General features: G+C 41.9%; 1 protein-coding gene across 1 annotated transcript in view; it reads right to left on the bottom strand.

Annotated features, from left to right (window-relative positions):
• Nucleotides 1-6,316: 6,316 nt before the first annotated feature.
• Nucleotides 6,317-20,152, bottom strand: part of LAMC1 (laminin subunit gamma 1) — a 119,228-nt gene continuing 105,392 nt past the window's right edge. Inside the window, exons 21-28 of the mRNA XM_055582894.1 lie at nucleotides 19,394-19,531; nucleotides 18,718-18,862; nucleotides 16,885-17,034; nucleotides 16,504-16,618; nucleotides 15,337-15,536; nucleotides 13,937-14,095; nucleotides 11,315-11,414; nucleotides 6,317-9,366 (exon numbers count right to left, since the gene is read on the bottom strand). Of these exons, the coding sequence (XP_055438869.1) occupies nucleotides 9,110-9,366; nucleotides 11,315-11,414; nucleotides 13,937-14,095; nucleotides 15,337-15,536; nucleotides 16,504-16,618; nucleotides 16,885-17,034; nucleotides 18,718-18,862; nucleotides 19,394-19,531 (1,264 nt within the window). The 3' untranslated portion in view covers nucleotides 6,317-9,109. The remainder of the gene's footprint in view (nucleotides 9,367-11,314; nucleotides 11,415-13,936; nucleotides 14,096-15,336; nucleotides 15,537-16,503; nucleotides 16,619-16,884; nucleotides 17,035-18,717; nucleotides 18,863-19,393; nucleotides 19,532-20,152) is intronic.

Genomic DNA, 20,152 nt, shown 5'->3' with positions numbered 1-20,152 from the left:
AACACAAATTTCTTATAGTTCGGTAGAAGTCTGATGGGGGTCTCCCTAGGGTAAAAGCAAGGTATCAGCTGGGCTTTGTCCCCTTCTTGGAGGCTGTAGGGGAGAAATGTGTTTGTGTGTGCGTGCATGTACACTCACGTGCTGAGTTGTGTCTGACTCTTTGCAACCCCATGGACTGTAGCTTGCCAGACTCCTCTGTTCATAAAACAGAGGCAAGCATACTGGAGTGGGTTGCCATCTCCTTTTCCAGGGGATCATCCCAACCCAGGGATCGAACCCACATCTCCTGTGTCTCCTGCTTTGGCAGGCAGATTCTTTAGGGAGAAACATTCCCTTGCCTTTTTGGGTTTCTAGAGGCCACCCACCCACCTGACTCCTGTTACCTCCTCCATCTTCAAGCTGGCAGTGATGGTCTTATCCCATTGCATCACTCTGACCCCCTTTCCTGCCTTCCCTCTTTCAATTTTAAGAATCCTTATAATCACATTGGCCCAACCAGATAATCCAGGGATATCTCTCAATTTCACAATCAGCTGATTCACAACCTAATTACATCAGAAACCTTAATTCCACTTTGCTTGTGTAACCCTACACAGGCCTAGGGTCTAGGGATTAGGACCTGGACATCTTTAGGGCGGCCGTTATTCTGCCTAACACAATGGAGCAATCTGTATAGGGGCTGCAGGTTAGCTAACAGCATCGCATCGGTGGGAATTTCCTGATTTGGACAACTGTACTGTCATGTAAGAAAGTTTCCCGTCTTTAGGAAATACACACTGAAGTATTTATGGGTAAAGGGATATCATGCCTGCAACTTAAAAGCGTTCTCTTTTTCTCCCTCTCTTTCCACAGACAGCAAGAGTGAGAGCAGTCAAAAAGCAAATGTAATAATAAATTAACATTGGTGGAATCTGAATAAAGAATATTGGAGAATTTTTTGACTCTTCTTGAAAATTTTTCTCTAAGTCTGAAATTCTGTAATAAGGGCAAAAATTTTTAGTGTAGTCTTTATGAGTAAATTTCCTTACTTCTAATTAATACTTAAATTTGTGTCATATTATGAATAATATTTTCATTCTGATGCACCTTTTAAAAATCTCTTTTGAAACATTAGGGTCATTTTAGCAAGTTGTCTAATGACTTATTTGCCATTAACTATGAATAAATTATGTATCGAGCAGTCTGGAGTATATAATGAAGGTAAAATCCATTATTTTGGACTTATACTCCTGTTGCCCTAGAGCCTGGATATTATTGTTGAGTATTTTCATTCTCTGTCTTCAAATTCAGCATTACTTTAAAAATGGAGTCTTGAAAAGGTATTTAAAAGTAGACAAAAGACTGTTCAGAGTATTCGTCCAATATTAATTTCTTAGCTTTGATAAGTGTAGCGTGGCTATATCAGACGTTATTAATAACATTAGGAAGGTAGGGGAGGGTAAAGTTAGGTGGCTCATGATACATACATATATATCCCTGAGCCTCTGTGGGGCGGGGGAGAGAAAGGGAGGGAAGAATCAAGAGCAGAGAGGTGTGAGCTGTAAGGTGGGTAAAGCCCAGGTTGCTTGAGGATAATCAAGTTCCAAGTATTAATTCTGCCACTGACTGGTTCCTTAATATTGCGCAAATTACTCATATATTTAAGTTCTGCCTTGATCGCTCCAAAAAAGGGATCTGAGGAAGCTTTTAATAAAATGTCTGTATATGATAGAAGCTCTTAAAAGGAAAATGGATCAAAATCATGAGAGAAAATGAGGCGACAGCTAACGCAGTGGCTAGGGTGATGGGCAGCGAACCATGGATTTTGTCCAATGGTCAAATGGAGACCCTCGTCACATGAGGGCCAATCAAAGAAATCAATTATGAAAGTGCCCTTTAAAACATGGTGTGCAATGTGAGTTAGTTTGATAGAACTAGTCTTGCCTCAGCCCTCAGATACCTAAAGAGGGCAGACAGCCTGTCTGAAATCTTCATAGCAAAACTCATCTCTCTGGCCAGGTCTGTGTCTCTGTATCAGCCCAACCGAGACATCACAGAGCGCAGACTGTCTGAGCCAAGAGGGATCAGCAAGTTGTAACACAAACTTCTCTGACCATGCTAAACGTGTAATCACCCAAATCACAGCTGTATCTCCTGAGACTTTATCCTGGACGCTGGCTCAGCAGCCCAGGAACGTGTAATCCACATCAGGACGGCACACCTTCTCCAGACATTTCTACTCCCGGCTGGACTTGGGCTTACTCTGCACTAATCTCAGCTTGGAAACCATGCTCATGAGAAAAGAAAGGTCCTTGAAGAAGCAAGTGGGATTAGTGAACAGAAATTCAGAAAATCAGGCTCGTTCACATCCTAGAAACCAGGGACTGACTATTGAGCATGAAATCACACTAGAAATTGTGAACACAAGTTGCCATGGCACAAAATTTGATGATGATTGCCTTTAGTTACCAAGATGACACAGGATCTTGGTATTAGGGCAGACACCATGGTATGGGCCCCAAACACCTCAGTCTGAGGCTCAAGTAGAATTTTCTGTTATTTGTTGCTGTTCGGCCACCCAGTCATATCCAACTCTTTGCAATCCCATGGACTGCAGCAGGCCAGACCTCTCTATCTCACCATCTCCCCGACTTTGCCCAAGTTCATGTCCATTGCATCGGTGATGCCATCCAGCCATTTTATCCTGACTCCCTCTTCTCCTTCTGTTACTAGTCATGGTGGGAAAGGATCATAGGGGTATGGAAGGGGGACCCTCAAAGGTATGACCAGGGGCCTTTCACAGAGAACCAATTACACTGTCGTGGACAAATTCACAGGGAAAATGCTGTAACAGAGGGTTACATTCTGATTTGATCAAGGGCCTGAAGCTCAACTTTTTATAGAAATAAATACAAACTACACTGAACTCATCATAAGCAGTCCCTCTGTGGCCTATGTTATAAGGCTTTCTAGGGTAAGAAGCAAACAATAAAACACCAGCTGGTCAGTTGAAATTTACTGGGACCATTCCCAGGAGTTACAGGAAAAGAAAAGAATCAATATTATAACTTGGGCCAGGACTAGAGATATCTACAGAAGGGCCTGTGGGTAAAACTCAAAGACACACATACATGGCATTGGGAATGACCATCGTGAGGCTGGGAGCACAGAGGCCCAGGCCTTGTGGACCAGATCACACCAGCTGGTTGCAGACTGTCCATTCCGGAATGGTCTGTGCTATGCCATCTGATGAAAGAGTGGTTTCTGTTATTTTTCTGCAAATCCATCCTTAGGTAGGAGTGTTGAGGGAACAGAATGCTACTGGATGGAGAAGAGGGCAGAGAGAGAGAGAGAGATGATGGAAAGAAAAAGAAAGAGAGTATCCATAAATCTCTCTCTCTGCTCACAGCAGGGAAAAAGTGACGAGTGGGAGAGCAGGACGAGAAAGGTTGATTTGATCGCACCTGTACACCACCACGAGTGACTACTGTCCACCTCCTATCCCTGAGGACGTGAATGTGAATAACCAAGACCCTCTTAGAGAAGAGAGCAGGGAGGGGAAGGTGGGTGAGACGCACCGGACTAATACATGCACATCCAAGGGCCATACCAGGAGTCAGTACTAGGTCAAGGCGGGTGGTGGACTCAAGGGAAGCCTGGCCTGTTTCAACGGATGAGGTAACAGCTTGACCTTAGTCTTTCCTGTACTGGGGAGGGGAAAGAAAGAACATTCTGGGCAGAGAAGAGTTAAAACAAAGACATGGAGGTCTTACAACACTCAAAATGTTGAGGTTCCTTTTTTTTGAGCTTTGCTTTGGTCTTCGGATAAATATTTCCCCTTCTTAAATATATGGTTTTTACTTAGAATTTCATTTATCCACGTAGAGCCGTTACATTTATTCTAGGAGACACCATACAAACAGAAGACACTCTGGTTGTTGACTCCTGACCAAATGGAGACTCTGAGAATTTCCTTATGGAAAATTCTTATTTTTCACTCCAGCTATCAACATTTTCAACTAAAACTCCTTAGTGTTAACAGGCAAAACTGCCATTTACAGTTGTCTCATTTCTGTTCCCATAAACGATTGGCCTAAAGAGATTTGATCTTTCCTTGGGAGGAAACTTGCTCGCCTTAGGTGGAAGGGACCACCTGACTTACTACTGTACTTCATGACTCTCCCAGGAACCAGGAGTCCTGTCTTCTCCGGACACTCACTCTATTTTGAGCTTAATGGAAGTGGAGCTGGTGAGTTCAGATTTATTAAGGGCCTAGAATGCTTATTGAAGACATAGAGCTTTCGGGATATTTTGAATCAGATTGGCTTCCCTGATAGCTCAGCTGGTAAAGAATCCACTTGAAATGTGGACCCTGGTTTGATTCCTGGGTTGGGAAGATCCACTGGAGAAGGGATAGGCTACCCATTCCAATATTATTGGACTTCCCTTGTGGCTCAGCTGGTAAAGAATCCTCCTGCAATGCGGGAGACCTGGGTTCAATCCCTGGGTTGGGAAGATCTCCTGGAGAAGGGAACAGCTACCCACTCCAAAATTCTGGCCTGGAGAATTCCATGGACTGCATAGTCCATGGGGTCACAGAGTCGGACATGACTGAGCGACTTTCACTTTCACTGAATCAGATTATGCTGATACCAACTTTGGAGAAACTGCTGACTCTGAAATAACAAAAGGAGTAAGAACACATTTTTAAAATCCCACTTAAGGCTTCTCTGGTGGCTCAGAGGTGAAGAATCTACCAGCCCATGCAGAAGACACAGGTTGGATCCCTGGTCTGGGAAGCGCGTGCTCCAACTACAGAACCTGTGCTTGAGAGCATGGGAATGGCAACTACTGAGCCCATGTGCCGCAGCTACTGAGGCCCGCACGCCACAGAGCCCACGCCCTGCAACGAGAAGGCACCATGATGAGAAGCCTGCCCGCACGCTGCAACTAGAGAAGTCCCCGTGCGCTGGAACTAGAGCAGAGCCCATGCAGCAATGAGGGCCAACCGAAAAAAGAAGAAAATCCCTCTTATCACTCTGACATAACAACTATGGACGTCTGTCTGCATCTTAATCATATCTATACAAATGGGTCAAGAACAGGGTATGTAAGAAAGCTAGTAACTAGTGCCCTCTAAAGCTCTCTCCAAAGAAGTCTAATGAGAAGGGTACAGGCTCTTCTTCACAAGTATCAGTTATAATGATTCATGACTAGGAAATCCGCCTGCAATGCAGGAGCCGCAGGAGACTTGGGTTCCATCCCGGGGTCAGGAAGATCTCTTGGAGGAGGGCATGGTGACCCACTTCAGCATTCTTGCCTGGAGAACCCCATGGACAGAGGAGCCTGATGGGCTACAGTCCATGGGTCTCAAAGAGTCAGATACGACTTAAGTGACTGAACAGCAACAAATGACTGGGAAGGTGGCATGCCATCCACACGGCCTCAGGATCATGAGAGCCGAAGAGCAGAGCAAAGCTTCCCGCTGTCTCTGTGGTTCCACTCTTCTTCACTTGGTCTTCAGTCACTTCAGCTGCATCAACCCTCGTGATGGCCTGCTGGTCCAGCACCTTACTCACTCCTCCCTTATGTTTGAGAGCGATTCTCATCATCTGAAGAGTGTACCCTTAGCTGAAGATGTATTTGAAAGGTGGAAAGACAACTCTTTACATACATCTGCTAATTCAGGAAGCCCAAATAATTTGAAAATAGTCCTCAACAGTCATTAATCAAGTACTTAATCAAGTACTGAGACAACACCAGGGGGTCGGGTAAACTCCAGCCTGCAAGCCCGGGCCTATTTCTGTAAATAGTTATACTGGACCACGGCTCCGTTGACTTGTTTACAGATTGTCCCCGGCTGCCTTCCAGGTCCAACAGCAGAGCAGCTGTAATGGATATTGTGAGGTCTGCAAAGGGTAAAACATTTACTATTTGGAGCTTTACAGAAAAAGTTTGCCAGCCTCTGTACCACACCAAAGTATCCCAATCTGAGACAAATATATATGTGTATTACACTATTGGGTGTGTGTGTGTTCAGTCGTGTCTGACTCTTTGAGGCTCCATAGACAGCAGCCCGACAGGCTCCTCTTGTCCATGGAATTTTCCAGGGAAGAGTTCTGGAGCGGGTTGCCATTTCCTCCTCCAGGGGATCTTTCCGACCCAGGGATCAAACTCATTATCTCTTGCATCTCCTGCACTGACAGGTGATATACTCACCCACACTGGATTATTCTCAGGAAAATCATCCAAAAAATACATTATGAGAAGCTTCCCCTTTGTCATCCCTTTTAAAACATCTTACATCCCCAGTACCACACTCAAGCCACACCAAGTATAAAGGGTTACAAATATTCAGATTTTATTATAAATAAAATACTGTTCTTTTTAACATAAAAAAATGCCAAGTGTTGCATTTTTTTTTTACCACCCTGGAGAGCAAGACCATAGAGATTAAGGCAAACAGCTCAAGTGAAGGCACATGGAAAAGGGCCACAGTTGGAATTGAAAGGGAAACTTCCAGGGAACAGCTGTGTATGTTCCCTGCGACACCCCGCATTCTGCAGCAGCCACCCTGTCAGTTTCATTACATATAATACAGATAACTGGAACTATACAATACAATAATGGCTATATTGCAGGAGTGTAATGAAGGTATCCTCTTATTAAGAACTTTTATTTTAAAAATAAAATTCTGTTTAAAAATATACCACGTAGGTGGAAAAGGAGAAAAGAAACCACCGATCTCCCCAATTTCACTGTGGCCTAAGACTTACTGGAGTGAACCTGACCCACGGGCTTGGTGGGAGAACCATCTTCGCAGTCTATCTTCAGTCCTTTTCCTGCAACCTTGACCAAAACGTCTACTGGGATGTGATCACGTAACAAGAGGAACTAGCTAGGAAACACTGACGTGAACACTTGGCAAGAAAGAGTCATGCCTCCCGTGATGGGAGAAGAGGCCTGAGAGGAGGAGCGGAGTGATGCCAGGTCAAGACACCGCTAAGTCAACTCTGGGATGCGAGGAGGAGACGGAAAGGAGAAGAACGAGGACCACCTCTCCCATCATCATCAGGGGTCCACAGCACGACCCCTGATGCCGTACCAGTGCTCAGTAATCACGCACCTCCTGATCAAAATGATCCAGCCAGTCTAAACTGCCAGAAAGGATATTTCCAGCTCATCCCTGGCTAGGCTCACACTGATGGTGAAGATGTCCTTCAGCACGCTTTTCCGATTCCAGCATTCCCTGTCAACCTGGCGTTCCTGCTCTGGGGCAGGCATTAAGAACACCATGCTGTGGTTGAGGACCACCATGACTGCAGTGGAAGAGGGCTCCAGGTACCTCTTTCTCGTGGCTGTGTGTGGAGGAAAGCAGGTGGATGTGAATGTCAGAGAATAGACACGCTGCAAACACAAGGCGAAGAGCAGACCAACGGGGAGCAAATCCAATCCAAAGAACGGCAGATGAGAGAGGAGGAGGTATACAGACGCACTGTGCCAGTGAAGAGGAAAAATGAAGTGAAGAAGTGAACAGACAGTGTCATTCCAGAAACAGGACAAGGGTATTTACATAAACTCCTTACTCTATAATCATGATAAACAACAAAAAAAAACACATTCACACAAAAATATAAATTTGAAATAATTAATAGCACCAGTGTGTCAGATAATAGTTTCTTTCCCCCGCTACGCAAAGTACAAAGTTGCATAGTGTTAAAGGCTATATATGAATCTTGAAGGCGGGCTGGCAGGAGGAGGAAGGGGTTTGTGGCAGAGAATCATCATGCTGTGATCTTGGAAGAAAATCACAGAGCTGAGGACCAGAAGTTGAGAAGCCCACTAGGAAACTCCACGTAAGGGCCTTCCGTCTACACTTGGAGGGGAAGGTCTAGAGGTGGTTTGGATCACAAAGTGCAGGAACTAGATGGTGTTGGCAGCTGCGTGAAATACTGAGTGCAAGTATTTGCCACCAGGATTTGGCAAACAATGTGTTTTGAGGGATTCTACGTGACGGGAACATCAGAAGAAAACGGAAACTAAAAAAAGGGTCTAATATTTCATCTCTCCCCAATGGAAGAAAAATGGATACGTGGGATCCTGACAATGCAAGTCACATCTAAGTTCTATCCCTTTGCTAGAAAAGACTAGGACAAGGAGGCTTTTGCTTTGTTTGTCAAGATCTTAAGGACCAACCACCCTTCTCTGCCAGGTAACAACACTAGTTTCGAGACTAATATACTAAAAAAATAAAAAAAGCTCTAAGAATTAGTTTGATTTTGGGAAAAAAAAAACAAACTTTAGTGGTTATCATATCCCTATTTCTTCTGTATAAATTCCACTTATAGGAATAGAAGGCGTCTATTGGTGAGTGCAAGCTGCCCGTTCAGATTTAAAGTATCAGCTGCCCAAAGATCTGAAGAAAGTTTATCTTCCTAGTCAATTATTAACATCTGAGAAAATGTTCGGCCTACTTCTGCAGTCTCATATTCTCCTGGAGACTGTCACAAATCATTGCATCCTTACCCGTGGATGGCTCAGTGTCCTAAACTCAAACAGCTAAACAACGGATGATGGCTCTCGACATTCTGAATGACCAATACCTTTGGCACAGGAGGTGTATCTCCTTTTTGCTTAAAAGGAGGAGGGGCAGGAGATGTAGATGCATTTTCTTTGCCTAAAGACTGGATATACTGGCCATCACAATGCTACTGTTAGTAGCCAAACTTTTCCTTCATAGAAACAAGAGTACTGAGACTGAGGAGGCTCTGTTGGCATCAGTGAGAAAGGGAGGGCTACTTGCTCAGCCCTGGCACACAATGGTTCCCACGAAGTGTTTGAGCCGCAGTACAGCAACGCAGGATGCCACGTCCTTATGCAACTCGGAAGGGACAGGTGGGTCTGAGGGAGCGCCGTTAAGTGGAAGAGAGACTTTATTAGATAGAACCCTTTGTTCCTGATTCACGATGTTTAATTTGCTTCTCTTTAAAACTTTGTGACTTTTCCTGGTTCAATAGGACAGTGGTGGAGAGCAGCAGAGAGTGGAGGGGGGGGCGGGGCAGGGGTCTGAAAAATGTAATCTTTGTGTGCAGGCACTCTGTGGCCTCACAGTGGCTCCCTAAGGAAGACGCTAGGGCTTCTCAATGGACGGGGTGTTGAAGCAGCCGGAGGGTAGGGTCTTCTTGATGTCTTCCAGGTTGCGAATGTCCTTCAGGATCTCCTCGATGTCTCGGTTATAGTCCATGATGGCAGCCTCCTGCTTCCTGGCTTCGTTCTCCAGGTTGGACACCTTCCTGTCTAGATCACTGACTTTCATTTCCTCTTTGGCTTTGTTCAGGGTGCCTTCAATCTCATTTAGCTTGTTCAGGTCCACTGTGTCCAGCTGCCCTACAGAGTCAGAAGAGGACAGACGCGTTCAGTACGAATTATGACATCACTCCACAAGTACCACCCCCCGGCCCCTAAACCCACCAGCCTTTTCATAAAGGAAGACCAGCAGCTGCCATTACACAGAAGTGGCCTGAGAACTAGATGCCTAACTAATGAGAACACACAGCACAGAGAACTCTATTTGATGCACTGTGACCTCCATGGGAAGGAAGTCCAGAAGGGTGCGGGTATGTGTATATGCATGGCTGGTTCATTTCGCTGAAGAGCACACTAATGCAACATTGCAAAACAACTGTACTCCGGTAAAAGTTAATTAAAAAAGGGAGGGGGCACTAACAATGCAAACCAAGCACAAACACTGACCTAACCCAGCAGGGATGGTCAGAACATATCATGAATATTGGGGCTGGATTTTTTCTTTTTTTCCCTCAGAATATGGTTTCTGTGAAATGTTTTCTGAATATATAGCTACTATGTCCTAGCCCTTGTGCCTTACTTGTGGTTTGAAGGTAATCTAGTAACGTTTAATCCCTTTTTCTTTTTCATGTTTATATATGTAATCTTTTTGTCTTTTTAGTGCCCTTTAATAAACATAAAAATCTTTAAGCTAGAACCCTAAGCCCTCAGCTCTTCGATATCAGGGAGACTGGGTTGCTTTGGGGGAGTGTTACCCTGCTCCCAGAGTTAGACTCTATTATAGAAGCCCTCCTGTGGAGAATGGCCAGGGTTGAAAGGCTGAAATAATTTTAGCAAAGCTTTGCTTTAAAATTAGCATGAAAAAAAGTCCCTTTGAAAGCAACTATTTCTATATAAACGAAAACAGACAGCCAGCTGCGGTACTTGATGTATACTGTACTTGATTAAATTCTCACAAGACCATTTGACATCAATGATTCTCAGATGTTAAGTAATTTGCCCAAATTTGCACAGCTTACAGGCAACAAAGCAACAATTCCAACCCAAGTCTGACTAACTTTAAAAGCCAAACTTTTCTGCCACAAAAGCTACCTCTTCTAGCTTACTTTCATTTTAAAATCCATCTGCTGGCCCATAATTTATTATTCCTCAAAATTAAGACAGATAAAAATATCACATACACCCCACAAAACAAAACATTGACCAAAACCAAGCTTTAAAGACGAACACATTAAAACAGGAGGCCTTGCTACACAGCTGTCCTAGTTAAGAGTATCGTGTGCGTGCTAAGTCACTTCAGTCGTGTCCGACTCTGCAACCCTGTGGACTGTGGCCTGCCAGGCTCCTCTGCCAAGCAAGAATACTGGAGTGGGTTGCCATGCCCTCCCCTCCAGAGGATCTTCCCAACTCAGGGACTGAACCTGGGTCTGCTACCTGGCAGGTGGATTCTTTACTGCTAGTGCCACCTGGGACGCTCACTGGTTAGAGAAATCACAGCTCTATAATGCAGACTGGTGACAAAAGTCCATCTGTCCTATCAAGGGGCCTGCTCCCTATCAAACTGGATTAAAGGAAAATTTCAATATGCTTATATTTCCTTCAAAACAAAAGCCTTTTCTCTCATTTTGCATAAAAACCATCAGCTCATCAGACTATTCTTTAAAGTGCTCTTTCATTCTATCACTGAAATCCTTCACTTCAAACTCTTTGAAGACATTCTGCCAGCGGGACAAGCTAAGAATAATCATTGCTCAACCCTATTATAAATCTTGACCATAAAAGAGCCATGCTACCTGGCAGCAAACCTTGAAAATTTTATTAAGTCCTTGGATCATGGTCAGATTCCAATACTGAGGTCAGATTCCATGGAAGGACCTAGTAAGTACATGTTGAATTAATACAACTTAAAAGTCACGATTCAGTTTATACAATCTTTGCACTGTAATATCTACTTTTGAGTCAACGATCTCAGATCCCAAGAACAGTACAAAGAATTCAAAGACTGCCTACAATGACTACAGATACTTACCAAGCTGCTCCAGGAGGTCATTAATAAGGTTGAGAAGGTTGGTAACAGAGTTTTTGGCTTTTCTGGCATTGATCTCGGCTTCCTGAGCAGCCTGTGAAGCCTGTACACCAAAAAAGGATAAATAATAAATGATACATTTTCGTCTTCTTGAAATATCTTTCCCCAATGAGTCAACAAATCTAATTTTCAGATGGTTTCCCTTCTTCTAACTCATGAAACTATAATCTCTCACTGTAGGGATTTTTTTGGGTCATATCTTCATGTTGAGGATGTTGCTATTTTTAATTTACATGACCATCATAAAGAGGTAGTCGTATACCTATACTGTATCTGTATTTCAAAGATCAATGTTATTATTTCTTTTTCTGACTTTCTTACTCAAGAATACATGAAGGTGTATTCAAAATAAAACCCATCAAGCAGAAACAAGTTACTCAAAAATTTTTTTTCTGGTTCTTTGCTTCTCCTTTTTAAAAAATTTAACTAAATTTATTTATTTTTCAGCCACCCCATGTAGCATGTGGGATAGATCCCCAACCAGGGACTGAATCTGCGATCCTGCAGGGGAAGAGTGGAGTCTTGACCTCTGGACCACCCAGAAAGTCCCTGCAAGTTACTTTTTAAGGATGAATACAAAAACAATTAATACATTTTAGAACTAGAACATGTCCTCCAAGACTTGATTATTAGAAATAGCCTATTCTCAGAAAATTTTCCTAATTATGTGATATTCTTTTAAAACTCCCTCTCCCCCTGTAATCACATACATACATACACACACAAACTGAGACAATACAATTTACATTTAAAAAAATCAACCAAAGGTAAATCTATTTGGGAAAATTCCATGAAACCTGAACAAATATGCTTCTGCATGAGTCACAGGAAATGGCAATGGAAGAGGAAGTGTCTAAGGATCAGAAAACAGATGCTCTCACAAATAAATCTGGTCGGGATATACACCAGTAGCTTTGAGCTTTCCAACACAGAACTGTTTTTCCTAGTTTTTTTCTGGGTCAACAGAAATACAAAACTTTTGGATAGAGAAACAATGTGAAAATTTTAAAAAGAAAAGAAAGCAAGAGGAAAAAACCTTCAGAAATAAAGGATTAATCTCTGTTCAAATCGCAGCCACTATGTCTTCTTGGGCAGTCTGCGAATATCCTAGCAGAGCTGCTGGCCCTCAGACTGCAAGTCACTGACGGCCTTTATCCCGCTGTCTGCAGCCCCTCTTCTAGGGACAACTGTGAGCTTTCACCCTTTTCCTTAAAAAATAGGTTACAGACTCCAATAATACGGATGCAATTCTGGCCTTTCAGGCTATTTAACAATAAATGGGATAATACATACGAGGGTGCCCTGTGCTCCTTATAAATTATTTACCAAAAGGAATAAAAGATAGATCTTTTTTCTTCCCTTTGAATGGAATCCATACCCTCTTTGAGGGTATGAAGATGTAGAGAATATATATCTTTTCCTTCCTTTCAACAGGCTCTAAATCTCATGATTCTATGACTGCATTAAAAAAAATAAAATCCAGAGACCCTCAGCACATATGAAAAACACACATTTTTACTATGTGGGAATTTTCACTTGAGACATACCTTGCTATAGAAAATTCAGATAATCCAAAACAAAAATCAAAAAATGCATAATAAAATAAGGTATTTGCAAAGGGATACTTCTGTTATCACTTCCCTAAGGACGTCTTCATTAGATTAAGAAGCTTAGTAATTCTTCCTTCTATCCCAAGGTGAAAATGATCTACCATGATCATTTATACAGTCACTCAGTTGTGTCTGACTCTTTGTGACCTCATGGACATAAAGTCCATGGACTTCTCCAGGCCAAAATACTGGAGTGGGTAGCCTTTCCCTTCTCCAGGGGATCTTCCCAGCCCAGGAATTGAACTGGGGTCTCTGCACTGCAGGTGGATTCTTCACCAGCTGAGCTCTGAGGGAAGCCCACACAAAGGAGTTCATGTCTTGTCATGACTGTGATTATAATCAGATTGAACCGGAAAGAAATTATTTACACTGTGACTCCACTAATACTGCATAAACAGAAAAATGGGCCCCAGTCCTTCGGGGGCCACGCAGTCACAAGTTAATTTTGTTACAAACAGAGCTATGCATACACATCATCACAAGAAGTGAAAAACTGAACTGGATGTAAGTTTGGTATGTTTTGTCATCTTCAAATCTATCCTTTTACACAAGAAACTGGTCTTTGCTAAAGGCAAGTTGCTGGGAGACTAAGAGGAGGAAGGAAATGAACTTTTCATTTCATTCCTTTTTTTTTCCCTTTCTGACTATATCCCATTTATGAATTACTCATTCAAAAATATAAAGACATACTTTCAAATGTCCTAAAGCCTCAAATGTGTAAAACAATGTTTTGCTTTTAATTGAGAGTAGCTTTGGAAAGGAACTCTTGTGCAACAGTCTGGCAGAAGATCCAAATTCTTTGTCTTCTATGTAAGTTACTAACCCAATTCTTGATCAGGAAACACAATTGAAAACAGAAGTCAATAGGAAAGAGACTCCTCAACAAGTCAGGAGTCTTTCATCACTGAACACCCTTCACTTTCTACTCGTTAGCAAAAATGCCAAAATCACTCACCATCCCTGCCATCATCATATCCTGGTCAGCATCTTCTTGTTTTTTCTTCAGCTCTTTTTCTGCTTCCTGTAGTTGTTTCAACATATTATTCACCTCGTTATCCAGATCTGTAACTTCTGCAAAAGTCCTTTCAGCTTCTGCCTTGGTGCTGGTAGCGTTCTAGACACAAAATAAACAACTGCTGATGAAAAAATGTTTTCCTTTCTCTAAAGGATTCGGCCACTCAAAACTAGGATCCAGAAACAACAGGGCAATAATTTGCCCTATAATTTGTACTGTAGGTTGAATTATGTTATCATTTATTTGGGCTACAAATAGCAGTAATGAAAAAAATAACATTACCACCTAACATAATAACATTTTACAAAGCACTGTTATTTGTATCCTCTTATTTAATCCAGTTAATAAAAATTCCTTTTCTATCATTGCCATTTTTACTTGGGCTCACATCACGGCAACATTTAACTGGTGTATACTTTCCACCGCATCACACTGATTATACTCTTTCACATGGATAATTTTCTATTCAAAGCTAGCCTTATTCTAGTTGGCAGTTCATTATAATGTACAAAAAGTCCATAATCCTGAAATATGATATATCTGCTCTAAATAAACTAAAAAAATGCGTGTGATTTTCAAACACATGTAAGTTTACAATCAGCTCCAATCTCTCCTTTAAATGAAACAGACTGATCTTTAGGTAGGAGAAAGCCAGCCTAAAGAAGTTATTCTTTAAGATGAGTAGAAAGAATCCTGGCACGGGCAGCTATAACAATTCTAAAAAGGTGGGGCTTAGATATGGAAATATGTTTGAAAGGGGGGGGGCATGAAACACTGTATAGACTTGACACTCTAAATAAGACAGAAAAAAATAAACTATCCACGGCAGGGAACTGTGCTTATTTAGAAAGAGTTTTTTAGAAAAATCTTTAGAAAGAACTGATTTTTTTGTGGGAGGGGACTCTATGGGTCCCTGAAGCCATCTCCCTCCTCACAACTCAGACCCTGCCACCAAGACATAGTAGAGATTTTAGAGTAAAGGACCCTTTCTTTCTTTTGTTGTATCACACAGCATGTGGGATCTAGTTTCCTGACCAGGGACTGAACCTGCACCCCCTGTATTGGAAGCATGGAGTCTTAACCACTGGACTGCCAAGATAGTCCCAAAGGACCCTTGCAATAGCTCTCCCCTCTTAATCAACATGGTTACCTGCTCTAATGCTTGGTTAAAAAGGAATGACAAAGATGGAGTAATATAACTTTAATGGAGTCAAGGAAAAAACGTGCAAGACCTTTCAGTGTGTGTGCGGGGCAGGGGTCTGGAAAGAACCTGGAAAACGACTAGAGAACAGAGAACATGTGAGCAGAGGCCTGGTTCCAGACAGGAGGGGCGCGCACACCTTCTGGACGGCGCTGGCGATCCTCTCCGCCTCGTGGGCCTTGTTCCTGGCCTCGGTGGCATCTGCGGCGGCATTGCCCAGCGCCTGCTGAGCTTCCCTGGTCTTTTCATTGGCTTCAATTATAGTCTGGTTGATGGCAGGGATTCTCCTTAGGGCCTCCTCTGCAGCCGTCTTGTTATCATTCACTCGCCTATCAAAATCTAAAACAGGTTCAAGGAATGCATTTGAACTAAACTCTCAACAAGCCAAAACGGAACCTTTCAGGGAGCTGTCACGAGATTTTGTTTTATGAACAATGGAAGTCAGGGCAAAAGAAGGAGAAACAACAGGGACTGAAATCTTAGGAGAACAAAGCTCACGGCCCTACATGGAAGGCTCGTGAGAATGGACACCTGCTTCTGCAAGGCAAATTCTCACTTGAAACATTTATTTTCATGCAGAACCGAGGATGCTATCACCTCCACCTCAACCAATACTGAAAGATGTAGCTTGTTCTGTGTTTGCTATGTGTAAGGTACTGAGTTGAGAGCTTTATGAATTTTTGTAACTGCATCATTGGTATATGTTAGAAAATTGAGGATTAAAAAGGTAGATCATTTTTTCAAGGATTCACAATAAGAGTAAGAGGTAGATCAGGGATTGTAACTCAAACCCACTGACACAGAGCCCATACATTCAACCATTATCCTGTAAAGCTTCTGTATTTACAGAACTTATATTTATCAGAGGCAAGTTCAAGACTATACAATGAATTGAGCGTAGTTCTTTTTTATCTTGGGTAAAGAAAGAAAACAAAGACTGAGATGCAACTGGCAAAGAAAATGAAAGATACTCTCAATTTACCAATACTAAACAGATAAATAGGCGTATCTTGATTATAAGAAATATACTTTTTTTTTTTTTTTGGTTTTCATACCATGGGTAAAATGACATGAACTCTGGGATTTTTCTTTGAAATATTTGACATAAAAAAGGTAGGGAAGGTGGGATAAAGTAACTGCAGTAAAAATCTTAATTGTTGAATCTGAATGACAGGTATACAGGATTTATTATACTATTATCGCTCATACTGTATGTGGTCAGAAAATCTCATAGTAAAAATCTTTAACAAAAGAAGGAAGACCAGCCTCACAGAGGACATTTACCCTGCTGCCTCCCCGCTCATACCTTTCAGGTTGTTGAGAATGTCATTGGCTTCTTTTAAGGTGTTTCGTCCCTTTTCGGCAGCTTCTTCCGCAAGGGCCTTGGCAGCATCAGCTCGGGCAAGGAGCTGGTCAGCAGTCTGCAAACACATGGCAGATCAGAGGACAGAGCCTCCCGGGTAAAGCCCTCCTCCCTCCTAGCAGACCAGGCGCCTCCAGGCCACCCCACTCTGAGCAGCCAGCATACGACAGGCTAGGCCTGGGTATCGCAGAGCACCCTCCTCTGATTTCTTTTCTGTGGGTTTTGTTGCTTCTGCAATTTGTGGTGACGGCTCAGACACAGCTTACAGTCAAACAATTTCAATTTTTGTCTCACGAAATGAAGCAATCTGCAAAGCAAACCAACCTGCTGTTCAGTCTTTCCTTTCTCCAGAAGCTTCTTTACTTCAAATTCTTTGCCTCTCATGTCATCTCTGAGGTCCTCGTAATCTTTCAACTTCTGGTCAATCAGACGGTCCAGATCTTCAGCTTCCTTCTTGATTTTATTTGCCTCATTCTATGAAAAGCAAGCAAGATCACATATGTTAGAAAAAACAACCTAAACTGTCCAAAAGATAGCCTCGGTAACTCTGTAATACTTAGTAGATAGTTTTGAAAAGAACAGCACAGGGCAAGATTTTATGGATCTTTTTAAGAAAAAAAAAAAGAGGTATACCCTACCTATACGCAGTAAAATGCACAGTACTTAGTTTAATGAGTTTTGACAAATATATTCACCTGTGTAACCAAACCCCAATCAAGATACACAGTATTTCCACCCAGGAAATGCCCTTGTATCTCTTTCCAGTCCATTTCCCCACCCACCTCTCCAGCAATGTGGCTGTCACCAGTCTGTTTTTTAAATCATCATAGATTAGTTTTGCCTATTATCAAATTCCATATATAGGAAATCATAAGTATGTACAAACCTAGACAGCATATTAAAAAGCATAGACATTACTTTGCCAACAAAGGTCCATATAGTCAAAGCTATGGTTTCTTCAATAGTCATGTAGGGATGTGAAAACTGGACCATAAAGGTGGCTGAGAGCCAAAAAATTGATGTTTTTGAACTGTGGTGTTGGAGAAGACTCTTGAGAGTCCCTTGAACTGCAAGGAGATCAAACCAGTTAATCCTAAAGAAAATCAATCCTGAATATTCATTGGAAGAACTGATGATGAAGCTGAAGCTCCAATACTTTGGTCATCTGATGTGAAGAGCCGATTCATTAGAAAAGACCCTGATGCTGGGAAAGACTGAAGGCAGGAGAAGGGGATGACAGAGGATGAGATGGTTGGATGGTATCGCCAAATCAATGGACATGAGTTTGAGCAAGCTCCGGGAGACGGTGATGGACAGGGAGGCCTGGTGTGCTGCAGTCCATGGGGTTACAAAGAGTCGGACACAACTGAGCAACTGAACAATGACGACAACAGTATGTACATGTCTGAAGAGATTTAAAATATTATGATAAAAACAAAGACCTCAGTCATAAGAATGGAAACTTAACATATCTCAAGTTTAATGTAAAAAATACACCATTTATATAGAACCTGGTGTGAGGATTCATGATTAGAGTACAGATGAAATAAAATATCATCAATCCCCAAATATTTTGCTTGCCCCAAAGCATCCTGACATAGTTCTTTCATTTAAACCACTCATTTCTCTCTTGTTCAAAAGCAGATAGTGCCTGGGAGCAACGATCTAGGTGTCAAATATAATTTGGATTTAGAAGTGATTATTCACATCACTGAAGGAGTCTTTTCTATTTAATGTTTATAATCACAGGATTATTTTACCTCAATAAGTTTTTTCAGGCAAGGCTTTATTGGGTCCCCTCCTGCAGCAGGGAGGAGTGAGAACAAGTAACAGGCTGCCTTGCTCACTCATTCACTGAAAAGGGTGAGCCTGTTCCTTATGTGGGGTGAGGGCAGGGGTGTATTAACATATCTAACCTAGAACTCTGACTTTACCAGTAAGTCAATGGGAGGTCAGAGGAGGTACTGCGGTTGCCCAATATCATAAGATCTTATGGAAAAACCCAAACGAACCTTTTGGCCAATTCAATAGGGACTGATGACAGTTGAGGGGCAGTCAAAACAGTGCTCCCCCAGACTGAAGGGGCATGTGGGTGTGTGTTTGGTGGGGAGAGAGTGGGGGTGGCAAGTCTGTGCAGGCAGGCTGTCAGCCCAATACCTCCAGTGCTTCCGAATCCACAGGAGTGAGCTGGGCTACACTGGCGTAGATCTCCACCGCTTTATCACCAGCCTTCTTGGCCTCCTCATGTACTCGGGCAGCTTGCTTCTCTAGATCCTGGGAGATGTTCTTTGCTTGTTCGTACCTAAGGAACAAAAAGATGTGACCTAATGAAAACCTACGTTCCTTTTAGCATCTTAATGCTCATCAGATTCATTCTAGTTTAAATCACTGTGACAGTATTTTCAAAACCTCAAAGAAATGCTATATTAAAATGCTATTATTTAATACCAATATAGCTTAAATTTCTATTTCACCTCATCACTTTATAGCATATGATATACCATATGCTTTCTTATTTCAGACACTTTTTAAATATATGTAGCTTATTTTCTCTGCTTATTCTGTGATTATTTTTTCTCTTCTCATTTATGCAGAATTTTAACATGGTTAGTTAGAAAGTAACATGGTTAGTCTTTACCATTCTCTGCTGATACAGCAACTGGATCAAATAAAATCTCTGTGGCTCTAGATCCCTTGCTCTAATTACTACATCATTTCAAAAGCACTACTAATAAAAGATACCTTACTGCATGAATGTCTGGCCTGAACTCACCAGCATTTAATTCTTCATTGAACTGGTGCCACTTACAAGAACAATTTAAATTGTACTCACTTTCTATTAAGCTCTTCAATCTCAAATGCTGTTTGATTTTCTCCTGCTAGTGTCCTCAAAAGCAGATTGTATGCCTCAGCTGAGGTATCATTGGCTGTCTTTGCTACTCGTACAATGTCATCAGCTTCTTGTTTATGGCTATATAACGTAACAGGAAAAACAAATCATGAAACAGAACCTTTTAATAGGGAAAGAAGCAGAATTCAGGTAAAGCTTACCTTATTATATACATACATTACCATGGACAGAGTTCCACAAATATTGAAAAGTCTTATAAATTTGGAATTTTGTTATCATTTCAGTGGGGCTGAGTTTATAAATAAGCATTCTATAATCTGAGAAAATGACACTTTCCAGGAAGATTAATGATATAAAATATATAGGGACAAATGCTTTTACTTCCTAAAAAATTACTTTTAAATTTAATTATTTAAGAATATTTATACGTGAAACCATGTATGCTGGCAAGAACTCGTTTCTCTAGTCATAAACACAAATCTCAGACCTCATCTTTAATGGCTACTCTGGTTCTGTTACTACCTAATCTTAAAACCCCTTTGACTATTCAGATTGCTCACATGCAACCTGGGAAGAGTAATTCAATGCCAAATGGCAAAGAACACGTCAACTGGGACTGCTGAGCAACTGCTAAGGTTTTTCTTTTTTTCAGCTCTAAAATTTCACACTGCATTGTCACACATTGTCACACTGCAATACATGGCCATTCTTTTTGATCTGATAAACTTTCCTTCAAATTTC

Source organism: Bubalus kerabau, chromosome 5 (genome assembly GCF_029407905.1).
Source record: "Bubalus kerabau isolate K-KA32 ecotype Philippines breed swamp buffalo chromosome 5, PCC_UOA_SB_1v2, whole genome shotgun sequence".
Classification (NCBI taxonomy): Eukaryota; Metazoa; Chordata; class Mammalia; order Artiodactyla; family Bovidae; genus Bubalus; species Bubalus kerabau.
The sequence above is the reverse complement of the archived record's forward strand: the minus strand, read 5'-3'. Positions and strand labels throughout refer to the sequence as shown.